This window comes from Glycine max, chromosome 19 (genome assembly GCF_000004515.6).
Source record: "Glycine max cultivar Williams 82 chromosome 19, Glycine_max_v4.0, whole genome shotgun sequence".
Classification (NCBI taxonomy): domain Eukaryota; kingdom Viridiplantae; phylum Streptophyta; class Magnoliopsida; order Fabales; family Fabaceae; genus Glycine; species Glycine max.
Window position 1 is genome coordinate 29,770,795 of NC_038255.2, and position 12,850 is coordinate 29,783,644.

Here is a 12,850-nt window from a genome sequence, read left to right on the forward strand (position 1 = left end):
TCAACCACTTAATCCAACCCGAAATTAATTTACTAAGCGAAAATTAACACAAGGCTGTCATTATGTGATTAAGCAACACATACACCAATTAATCCCTCTCACATGTCTATTAAGCATGAACGTTAATTAAGCATAGAGACAATTAATCAAGCATTAAGCATGCATGGATTAATATCAGCAACAATACAGAATAATTGGCGAAGGGGAAAAACTGATCAGAATTTAATATTAATAACAAAACCTCAAAGAGAGCTATGCTTAATCCTCAAGAGAAAACAACACTAGAGATTCATCCATCCATTAACAGCAAAAATGAAAAGGAAATCAAAGGCAGAAAATGAACTGAAATTAGAAGATAGAAATGAAAACGAAACTAAAATCAAAAGCAGAAAACGAAACTGGAAATTGAAGCAGAAAATGAAAATGGAGTTGCTACGTGAACAGTACCATGCGCGTGAACAGTAACCCTGAAAACTGAAAATGAAACCCTACAATATCTCTGCCTACGTGAACAGTAACCAACCCCTCATAAAACCCTAGTAGCTGGGCTCACTCAAGGTCACTAGGCCCCAAAGCTTAAAAATATGGTTATTGGGCCCAAGAAGCTCTGGTGGCCCAATTACAAAAATACAGCCCAAAAATGAAATAAAATAAAACTAGACGACAAATAAAATTGTCTGCTCTCTTCAAGTCCAAGCCAGTTCAGCCCAATTCCGGATCCAAGCCCAATTGCTTATAATTCTCCCGAAATTAAATTAAAACACAGAATTAGTCAAGTAGGCCCAAATGATAAAATTGCATAATTAATTTAACAATTAAGGCTAACCAGTAATTAAAATGGTGACAGAAAGGGGTAAGAAATAGGAGAAAATAATGACACATCAACTGTAGTTGGTTGTGATTGCTTGTAAGGATTCTTTATGCCTAGTGAAAATCTAATTCTAGTTTTGGATTAGATAATTGAATTAGCTTCTCTAGTGATAGAAAGTGAACCAATATAAAAAGGTTGTGTATTTCTTCTCTTGATCTGATCATTATCTCTCATTCAAGTATTAACCGGTTTTCAAAAAGGTTCAAGATATATTATTGTGAAAGAAAGAACTCTAATGAAGGATCTTGTGCAAAGGATGGATTGATTGAGTTCGATTTATGAAAAATTTGGTGATACAATCCATACAAAAGAAGTCTTTGTAACTCTGTGTCATACCCTAATTTCGTCCGGGGACCTTTGCTTGGGGGCATGCAACCTTTGTTTGGTCCTTGTGAGGTGCTTGGCACCCATCATTAGGCAATTTGTGAAGTTCCGGGACATGCCGGAAATCAAAAGAAGGTATTGATGCACAATCCGTAAGGTTCCGTGACACACCGGAAATCAAAAGGAAGCATCGTTGCACAATTAGTGAAGTTCCGTAACATTCCGTAAGTCAAAAAAGGGGATGATTATGTAATCCGCAAAGTTCCGTAACATTACGGAAAGAAAACAAGTATCGTTGCGAAATCCGTAAGTTTCCGTAACTTTACGAAAAAAGAATCACCAAAAAAGGACAGGGGGTGTATTTAGTAAAAATGGGGGTGCAAATAGCAACCAGACCCACTTGGGCCCTCCAGAAGATTCCTCCAGAAGGCTGTTGCTTCTGGAGGAAGCAACCTTGCTCGCCTGGGCGAGCTAGGTGGCAAGCTTCTCCCCCAATTTTCTATAAATAGGGGGAGAAGTGAAGTAGAAAAGGGTTCAGCCTCTTAGGCACTTCTCTCTCTTTCGAATTTGCTTAGGAAAATTAGTTCCATGAAGAAAATCCAAGCCGAGGCGCTTCCGTAACGTTTCCGTGAGTGATTTTGCGAAGGTTTTCGACCGTTCTTCGACGTTCTTCATTCGTTCTTCATCATTCTTCAGTCTTCAACGGGTAAGTTCCTCAAACCAAGCTTTTCAATTCATTCTATGTACCCGTGGTGGTCCACATTTGGTTTCATGTATTTTTATTCTCGTTTTCATTTACTTTTTATACCCCCTTTTGACGTGCTTAAGCCATTTATTTAAGTCATTTCTCGCTTAACCTAAAAATAAAATAAATTTCCACCGATCGTTTGAATTGTATCATCCGTTAACTTTGGTTGAAATGAATTCCGACCGATCGGTCGTGCCGCAACCACGTTGGAAATCAAAAAAAGAGGTAAATAATAATATGATAATAAAAAAATACCTTTTAGTGAAATAAAGCGAAAAATCAATCGGACGTTTTCTCTTTGGGATTTCTCATTCTTGATTGAATTGATTAAATAACTAAAGTAAAACTAAGGCTAAAATCGACTCGCCTAGTCAAGCTCGTCCACAAAAATAGGATTTTGAAAGTTTATCATTTCTGTTTCTTATTAAGTAAAATGGATCATTTTCAAGGCCCAACGCCTTAAAATGATCACCTTTCAAATAAAAAAGAATCACTTGATTCACGCATAAGCAAGAACTACGTAGGTCTGATTTCCTCATCATAATTGAGGAATACGTAGGAGCAAAGGGGAACACCCTTGTCGACCACAAAAAAAGAAAAAATATAAAGGGTATAAAAACATAAAAGGGAACATAAAAAAATCAAAGTCATGTTTGCACATTCGATTAAAGGCTGTTGTCCTTTGAGACAAACGTGAGAGGTGCTAATACCTTCCTCAAGCGTAAATACAACTCCCGAACTTAGGATTTTCTTTTTGACCGGTTTTCCTTCGGTTTTTCCGACGTTTTCCTCAAATAAACATTGGTGGCGACTCCGCGCGTATTCCTTTCGTGGAACACGCATCCCGCGAGTCACGCGTCGCTCGCCCGCAAAAGGGCACGTTGCGACACTCTGGTTTTAAAAGTTCGTTTTGTTTTGAAAACTAATTCACCCCCCCCCCCTCTCATGGTTTGTTGAGTACCATCCTCTTTTTCACGAAGATTTTTTTAATAAAGTTTGTGAGGACGATGATGTTCCATGTCCTTTTTTATAGGCAATGGGATCATAATGAGTCATTCCAAAAGAGATCTACATTGTTAGATCAAAACAAATCAATGGTTGGAAATTAAAGGCATTTCAGTTATCAATGATGGAATATGAAAGACATTGTGTCAGAAAATGTTCTCATAGACCAACTATCACACCCAAAGAAGTGTAACAACTACAATAGTCAAATACTTCTTTCACTTGTAGAAAACCCCTCTCTCGGTATTAAAATACTGAGATGGCTTAAGAGGTCTATATACTGGATAGGTATTCAACCATGGGAGAACAACACACCTGAGGGCAGCATAAGGCGTCCTATGGATATTTAGCCAAATGACAGTCGAAAGGGCCCTATAGAGTATTCAATCGAATATCCTCTTGAACCTTATCTTGCCACTAACATGGGATTAACAAGTAATTAGATTAAGCTGAATGTTTGGGCCAATAAACTCACATTGAAGAAGATTACCTAAATGGTAATCTGCTCACCAAGGTTTGCGGTCTAAGGTCCAAAATGGTATAAAGTAAGACCCCCAGGTAAAAACCACTATTTATTCTTACACATTTTACAACCTTAGTCATTGCTCAAAGTTGTGATCTCAGTTAAGCGTCGGAGTTCCTTTTACAGGAACCCCTCTTCCAGACAAATCTTATCCTAGGCATAGGAAGATGAAGAGGAGAAGGAACCCTTCGACAGGAGGAAGACGTTTTTGTCCACTATTCGGCAAGAAAATATATTATTTAACATAATTAAAAGAATCACTTTTTCCATAGGTGACTAAAACAAATTAATAAAAATTTTGAAAATTTATTTTGTCAATACCAACCATTTAAATCATAAAGAGTTTCACATTGTAACTAAATCAACTTTCATTTAATAAAAAAGGATTAGGTCAAACAAAAGATTTAATTTTCCATAATACAATGAATTAAGATTTAAATTTACGTTAAGAGAAGTGTTCATATTTAACATTTTCAAAAAAGATATTAGTATTTCAATTCAAATAGGATTGACTCTGAAAAAGATACTTGCTGATTGTTGGACGATGGAAAATAGAGATAAGGTGGACGATAATGGTCATCTAGTCCTGTACCTTTGTCTTCTAAATAGGTTGCCCAATCTTCTGTAATCTAGTGGAGCGTCCAGTCAATTAAAAGGGAGCATCCAGTTTAGTGGTTCATTAGCATAGGCTATGTTGTAACTATTTTAAGTTAGACAGTTAGTTCTTATCTCCTTTATATTCTTGGTTTAGTGAGCTTGAGAGTGCTTTGAATCTTTTAATTGTAAATTCTATTATTCGCAATAAACTTAACAATTTTGTGTGATATCTCTTTTCTCCTATTTGAATAGAATTTCTCTAATCTTTCCAACAATTTGGTATCAAAGCTTTGGTTCAAGATTAGTTATGCATTTATTTCGTGGTAGATCAAGTCATTAGTGATGAACCATTGTGTTTTTTATTTGTTCGTGTTGCGTCTTCAAGATTCTACTAAGAAGATGGTCAACACAATCAAGATTGAGAAACTCATAGGGAAGAATAGCTTCAACCTTTGTCGCATCAAGATACAAGCCTTGATGAAAGAATAGGGCATTTGGGTTCCTCTCTCTAGTCAATCGTCAAAAATTGATAAGTCAGTGCTTGAGTTACAAGAGGAAAAGGTGCATTTGCTGATTCTCTTATCTTTGTCTGATGAGTTTCTTTATGATGTTTTTGAAGAACTAATTGCTATTGGTCTTTGGCTCCAATTGGAGAAATTTTTTTATGATAAAATCAATCAACAAGTTTATTTTGGAACGACACTTGTTTGGCCTCTAAATAAGGGAAGGTATGCCACTGAAGGAACATCTTGATGGGCTAAACTTTATTTTGATGGAGCTATGTGACAATGATGTCAAGCCAAAGATGAAGATCTGACAATAATTCTATTAACCTTTCTTCCTTCTACCTGCAAGAATTTTATGAGTTCTCTTAGGCTAGGCAAGGAATCCATTACACTTGAACAAGTCAAGTCCAATCTCTATTTTAGAGAGCTTCGACTAAAGGAGTTTGGGAATGGTGATGAAGTCTTTGTGTTTGGATTATCGATGACTGATTCTGCTAAAAGGGAGAAGAAAAATAAAGGTAAAGGTGTCAAGAAAAGAAAAGCTAATCCTAAGGACATTTTTAATTACTACAAAAAAAACCAGGTCATTCGAAGCGAGACTATCCAAAGAAAGCAAAGAAAGATTTTGTTGTTGCTCTTATTTAGAATGACTCCTCATCAAAAACGAATTTGGCTTTGGTTGTTAGTGAACAAAAACAACAACATCATGAACAATGGGTACTGGACTTAGGTTGTTCTTATTATATGTGTCCACACAGACATTGATTTGTGACACATGACAAGAAGTTTGGTGGTAATGTCTTTATGGGTAACAATGCTCCTTGTAAGTCTATTGGTATAGGTTTTGTATAAATCAGAATGCATAATGGTGTTGTTAGAACCTTATTGAAGTTTGTCATATTCGAGAACTTAAGAAAAATATTGTATCTATTGGTGCCATGGATTCAAAAGGCTTTTCTTGTTGGGTTGAAGGTCGAGTTATGCGGATAAAAGGGAAAAGGAAGTTTGTGGTAATGCAGGGAACCAAGCAAAGAAATTTGTACATCCTTTAGGGGTCCACTATGACAAGCTTTGTCTTTGTTGTTTCACGACCTAGAAGCAATGTGTCCAATGGCTTGTCTGATAATTCTCCATGGCATTTGCATCTGAGTCTGATGTGCCATTATTTTCTCCTATTTCTTAACCCTTTTTGCACCATTTTAAGTACTGATTAATCTTAATTGTCAAATTAAATAGGCAATTTTATTATTTGGGCTCATTCAGCTAATTTGATGTTTTTAATCTAATTTCAGGAATTAATGAAGCATTGGGCTTGAATCCAGAATTGGGCTTGGACTTGAAGAGGATAGACTATTTTATTCTACAAAATTTTATCTTATCTAGATATTATTTAGATTTGATCTCATCTAGATATTATTTCATCTAGATCTTATCTTATCTTATCTTATCTAGATTTTATTTTATTTTATTTATTGGCTTGGAATTAAAACAGATTTGTAAGCTTTGAGGCTGGAAAACTATATAACAGCACCAAGGTTCTAGTTTAGGCTCTCTTCTCTTTCTCCTTTTTTTCGTTTTTGGAGTGTTAGGCTTCTCTTCTTCTTTTAGACATTTTTTTCATTTTGCAATTCCAGTTTTGACTTTTCGTTTTACCAATAAAATTGTGTTCTTCAATCTATAATTTCGTTCTCTATTGATTAATGGAAGGCTAAGTCCCCAGCGTTGTTTTCTCTTGAGGATCAAGCATAAGCATAGTTCTCTTTGAGATTCTATTATTACTATTAAATTCTGTTTAGTTTTTCCTCTTCACTAATTACTCTGAATTTGTTGCTATTAATTCATGCATGCTTAGTGCTTGATTAATTGTCTCTGCGCTTAATTTACGTTCATGCTTAATGATCATTTATGAGTAATTGGTGTATGTGTTGCTTAATCACATAATGAATACCTTATGTTAAATTTCACTTAGTTATTTAATTTAGGGTTGGATTAAGTGGTTGAACTGATAAAGGATAAACTCTCGTAACCAAGGATAAGAGACTTGCTTATGAATCAAGGGGAAGCAACGTGTTTTAATTTTGATATTTTCTAATTCAATTTTACTAGCTGTTTAATTTACAAAAGCAAACAACCCCCCCTATTCATTACTATTTTCCTACTATTTGTTGTGAACATTTGGTGTATCATTGCTTGTTGGGAAACGACCTAGGATCACTTCCTAGTTACTGCATTTTAATGTTTATTTGATTCAGGTACGGTCTCGATCAGAGTCACATGAGTGAAAAAGGTCTAGATATTCTAAGCAAGTGAGACTTACTTGAAAATCACAAGGTGAAACCTCTTCTATTTTGTGATCACTACGTCTATGGGAAACAACATTGAACGAAGTTTCCAAAGACTATGCACACAACAAAGGCCATGTTGGACTATGTCTATTCTAATTGTTGGGATCCTTCGAGAGTTTCATCACCGGGAGAAGCAAGGTATTTCCTCTCCATCATTGATAATTACTCTAGGATGACATAGGTATTCATGTTGAAGTAGAAATCAGAAGCTTTCAAAATTTTCACGCATTAGACGATTCTTATGAAGAATCAAAATTTTCCTCTCCTATCATTTGTACTTTCTTATCTGAATAAAATTTCTCAAATATTTCCAATAATACTTATGAATAAAAAAAAAACAAATTTTGAATTCATTTTTTAAAGAGATTATATAAACTTGATTTATAATCATGATATATATAGGAAGAAGTTTTGATCAATTTTTGGTGAACCATCCATATTAACAAAAGTTGTGCTTGAAACTTTTTCTTTTAGTTTTAAAAAATATTTAATAATACACAATACAATTTTCTTTCCTGTACTTTAATTTATCTTTAATTATATACATTTCATTGTGAAAAATTGGTCTTCACTTCCTTAAACTATAGCAAATTCGAATTATATAAATAAGAATTATATTAATTAATATAGGTTTTCAAACGTTCATTAGAAATAGGAACTATAATAATAATAATAATAATAATAATAATAATAATAATAATAATAATAATAATAATTAAATAATTATTATTATTATTATTATTATTATTATTATTATTATTATTATTATTATTATTATTATTATTATTATTATTATTATTATTCAGATTGAAGAACCTCAAAAATACTTGTTAATCATTGAAAATTTATTTCATACTTTAAAAAGAGAATATTTAATTTTTTTATTATCTTAATTCTTTAGTTCATAATAAAAAAGAGATTTCGATTAATTTAAAATTTGACCAGAAGATAAATAAATTTGATTAAGAATTATTTTTATCAAATATTTAATGTAAGATTATCTATGACTTTACTAAAAAAAATGCTCATTTTAGTCGTTACATATTTTCAATTTCCATAAGTGCTAGCTATTTTATATTTTCTAGAGTAATTAATATCATGTCACTAAATTCCATCCACGTTGCAAGACTAGCTAGTTAGGCTGAATGGTTTACCTGATAATTCAACAAATAATTCTCTCAAATGACAACATTATTGTTTTCCTTTTGTTCTTTCTAAGCGATCACAGGAAAAAAAACAAAAAAGATAACATTATAATTAAATATTTTTTTCAAAAAAATTAATTGAATTTATTTTTATAAGGCAAATAAAATATTAAAATACTTATTTTCGGACACAAAGCAGCTGGACCCCCTGCACATGGAAAAAATCAAATACCTCGGTTACATTGTGAAGACTGGAGGATAATTGCGTAGAGTAGGCCAAGTCTGTCGTGATCATGCTGCCATGCAGGGGGAAGCACTAGATCTAGATGCTTTTCTCTAACGTTATTATATCACTCCACATTTGAGCCGGAAAGGTCAAAAATAGCGGTGGCAAATTGCTCTTAGGTGGGCCATGCAATTATCAAAGGACTTGTTTTCATTTAAAGGTAAATATTAAACGGATTTCTATCAATTGGTCCAGTGGAGAACTGGTGGTAAAAATTAAATAAAAATAATAACCACTATTGCAAAAATGCTATTTAACCACGGTTAAATAAGGCTTTTAACGAAGGTTAAATAGGGTTTTTAATGATGGTTTTAGATCGTTGTTGTTGTCAGTGTCATTGAAAGTGAAATATCTTTTACAACGGTTCAAAAAAAACCATCGTTAAAAACATGACTTTTTTTAATTCGGTTCTTGAAAGAACCGTCTTTAAAAGATACACTTTCTAAGTCAGTTCTAGGGAGACCCGTCTTAGAAGGTAAACTTTCTAAGACGGTTAATACATAAAAACCGTCTTAAAAGATATACTTTCTAAGTCGGTTCTTTTTAAAAAGTTTACCGTCTAAGACGGTTTTTATGTAATAACCGTCTTAAAAGATCATTTTCAAAATGTAATATAACAATATTATGGGGGATTTTTTGGCGGCAAAAAGTTTTTGCCAAAATTATATATTTTGAAAAGCCGAATTATGTCCGGTCAATTATATTTCAAGCAACTAATGCATCTAATTGGAAACTAATGGCTAAAATATTATTAAAGCAAACACAACACTTTATTCTAATATACCAACACAAAAATAACACTCCAGATCGAATTGGATCAGAAACGTAGTTTTGAAACTTGCAAATGGACACTCAAACATGAACAACTAATTTTACACTATACATGAGAAATTACGTCCACAACGTGTGTTAAGCTTCAAATTTGTATATGCGTATAACAGGTTTCAAAAATTATATTTTTACTTCGTTAAACAAAAAAGATGAAATTTAGGTATCACAATAAAAAGAAAAATAATCAAATAAGAGATAGATAATGAGAGTTTTTATGCATGCAAGAGTGCAAGACAACATATACACTGTAATTTGGCGGATTGATCAGAGCTTGTATTCTTTAAACTTCATTAATAAATTATTATTTGCTTTTAGAAAAAATAACAAAAATAATCTAAAATGACTCTAAACTATTAAGAACAACATAAAAAAAACACTAAAATCTTACAGTACATTCTAACATATTACTTAAAAATGATCAAATAAGTACTAATTTTGAGAGAATTAAAGTCTTTTTAAAAAATGATGTATTTTCATACTATCATCAATAATCAATATTAACATGATAAATATTTCTTTTTATTTTTTACCTCAATAATTTTGTGCAATGTCACGTGTCAAGCTATTGATTTATTGATGCAAACAGATAATTTTGAATTATGAGTTTATAACTCCACATATTTTATCTCAAAAAAAAGAAAAACTCCACATATTTTATTTTTATTAATAACAAATGCTGAATTCTTAGTTTGAGAAAGGTTACTCTTGCTTCGCTTTGGCGGGAAATGGAATAAATGAAATTGAATAATGGCCTTGAAATCCGACAACGATGCATCGATGCCAGTGCTTGATTCACAGGATTCCTGTGAATACTCAGAAATTAGCTACAATAAATGCACGGGTACGCGAGCTTTCTTTTCTATTCAATAAATTGATACAAAGTCATAGTAACATAAAACGCGAAACAAAATAATTAAAAATCATAGCCAATTTGTATTTAATTCTAAAATTCCTAAATTTATGGGCCTAATTTGTAACAATGTATTATAACAATTTTGTAAAAAAAAACACGGTTGAAATATTACGGTACTTTATATCTTTGAGTTTGTTAGTTGTAACTAACTGGATATACTCATATATTTTCAACATTAGCTTTACTCATTTTAAAATTTGATTATTTAATAAGCATTTTGGATATATTTGTAAAAAAATTTCAATTGGTTATGAATTAATTTCCTATGAACTCAAAGTACGGATTAACTATGCATAACAACAACTAAAAAATCATGAATTTTAATAAAATACAAATAGATAAATTAAAAAACAATGAGCTTGAGACAATGAAAAACTATTTTTAATTACCTTAGGGGAAATTAACCTCCGGCAATTGATGGTATGTTCGGCAGGCCAGTGCCAATGGGCTTGTTGGAGGAAGAAAAGTGTTCCATTTATGTCTATTGAGCCAGCATCATCTTCTCACATGACCCGCAACCATTATAATTAATAAAGAGTTCCCATATTATTGTTGAAGCGAGGTTCCTATCTTTTTCTATCAATATTTTTTTTTGCCTATATAAAAAAAAAGAGGATCACCTTGTACAGGCACTTGGAGAGCACCATAAAGTAGAGAAGGTCCTGCAAATCGCAGAAGGATTCCGCCTTGAGGGCGAGGCAGAGGTTCCGAAGGCACTGGTACTCTTCTTGGATCCGCTTCTTGTGCTCGCGGTGCGACGCCCACGGCCACTTCATCCGACACCTTCTTCTTCAGCCTTGGCAGCTGCGCCCGCTGGTCCTTCATCCACGGCTCCACGCGACTCTGTATGAACTGCATAACCAAGGTGAATATGAAGAAGTTGTTTCACAAATGTGGACGTGTACGTCTTCTCCAAAGCCTAGGGAAGGAGAAAATACATTGGGAATATGAGAGAGATTGGAAAGAGGGGGGGGAGCGAACTGAGGAGTCACGCGTGTGAATTTTAAATTACACAGAAAAGACGGTCTTTCCAAAATCTTCCAAAACCGTTTTTGTTTTGTATCATTCAAAGACGGTTTCTTCAAAACCGTTTTCGAAATATTGTCAATATTTACAAAAATAAAACCCTCCCAAACAAAGGCGATTTTGTAGCAACCGACCTTAAATGCACGTCGTGGAATGTGTTATTTTTAGTAGTGAACAAATGGTAGAGGTCATTTTCAAGGAATACTGGAAGTAGAGGAGTGGACGTTAAAGGAAAAAAATGATAGAGGCTATTAATGTCAAGGAATGTTGGAATATTGCAAGCAACTTAGTACTATATTTCAAACATACACTCTTAGTTTTATTAAGAGAAGTGGCAATAAAGTAGCACACTTTGTATGAGAAGAAATTTTGTTGAGCCTTGTCCTTGAGTTGAGTTATTCTAAATTTTTGTTTAAAATACATATTTTATTTTTCTTCAATTTGCTATTTATGTTTTTAAAAAAATTATTTAGTTCGTCATGTTTTCTAATGGCATCAAATTAATCCTTATCATCAAGTCCATAACATGACATAATGGAAAGGTATGATGTGACATAAAAAAAAAACATTACAAATCCTCTACATGGCAACGTGCTCAAAGTGTACATAGCTGTTTTTGTTTTTAAAAATTAAACATTCAGAATGATCCTTCATATAAAAATGTTTAATTTGATCATTTTAGTTATTAAAAAGGTTTTAGAATGGTTCTTCATGTTTTTTAAAAGGTTTAATTTGCTTCTTTTTTTTTGTTATTATTAAAAAGGTTTATAAGTGGTCCTTCATATTTTCGACAGTATTCATGTAGTCCTTTGTATATTAGCATTAACCCAATATCCAATTTGTTATCGATTTCATACATTTCAATAGATGGGTACCAAAACCAAATCGCATCTTCACATTGACAAAATTTTCATCCTCATCACCGCCATACTCATGAAGATGATATTCCCAGTTGTTCTCATATTCAGATTGTGACATAGTGAAAAGGTGAAAGAGAGCTCAAGGTGTAGAGAAGAGGAAGAAAGATAAATTTAAAACTGGAATACATTTATGGTAACAGTAGCAATATTTAAAGATCTTGGGTTGAAGATGAAAAGATTGGTAACGGCTTGAGTTTGGTCTTGATAATAAGACATGTGATAGCTAGTTTTGAAATTTAAAAGTATGTTAAAGAAGTCTCGAAGGGGTTGTTTAAATACTAGTCGTTTCTCGATCGCCAGCCAATGAACGTCAAGATTTAGGGAGCATTTGTTAACATTCGATTTTTTTGTTAATTATAAGATGAAGTTGAATGTTTAGCCAAAAAATGTGTAAAGATAAAAGGGTTATTACTATTGTTTCGGCTTAATGATATTTAATTTTTTGATAATTTATATTTTGATAGTAAAATATAAATTAATTTTGAAAAGAGGTTAACAAATATTACCAAAAGATCAAGAGATAAGCCAATCATAATGATAGTTATGGGAGAAAAAATTTGCCTAAAATACAGGGAAGGGGTTAGAAGCCAATAGCATGCCAATGTGAAATTAGCTCAATAGAGGATGTTTTAGCTGATTTAGAGATAGTAGAGTTAGTGGCAAGATGTATATGAGCATAGGCAGTTACGTGGATATGATTAGTATAAATAGAACTTTGAAAAAAAATGTAAAGGACCTTTGACTAATCAATCAAACAAAATTGTTATCTTTCCATATTTTTTTGTGCATTTGTTATGGTTCAGTTATTGC

At 32.8% G+C, this 12,850-nt stretch overlaps 1 protein-coding gene across 1 annotated transcript; it reads right to left on the minus strand.

The window, feature by feature from the left end:
• Positions 1-8,148: 8,148 nt before the first annotated feature.
• On the minus strand, positions 8,149-11,252 carry LOC100816771 (uncharacterized). Its single transcript, XM_014771736.3, has 3 exons — positions 10,715-11,252; positions 10,484-10,593; positions 8,149-9,984 (listed from the first exon to the last, which is right to left on the minus strand). The coding sequence occupies exons 1-3, from the start codon at positions 10,950-10,952 to the stop codon at positions 9,787-9,789; spliced, it is 546 nt and encodes a 181-aa protein (XP_014627222.1). The 5' UTR covers positions 10,953-11,252; the 3' UTR covers positions 8,149-9,786.
• Between the last annotated feature and the right edge of the window lie 1,598 nt (positions 11,253-12,850).

What these genes read in the sequence shown, in the direction of transcription:
- LOC100816771 (XM_014771736.3), bottom strand. Translation starts at nt 10,952, where the DNA reads ATGCAGTTCATACAGAGTCGCGTGGAGCCGTGGATGAAGGACCAGCGG. An exon ending in TCTCCAAGTGCCTGTACAAG is followed by an intron (nt 10,594 to 10,714) that starts GTGATCCTCTTT and finishes TCATGTGAGAAG; the next exon opens with ATGATGCTGGCTCAATAGAC. An exon ending in GGAGGTTAATTTCCCCTAAG is followed by an intron (nt 9,985 to 10,483) that starts GTAATTAAAAAT and finishes GAGTATTCACAG; the next exon opens with GAATCCTGTGAATCAAGCAC.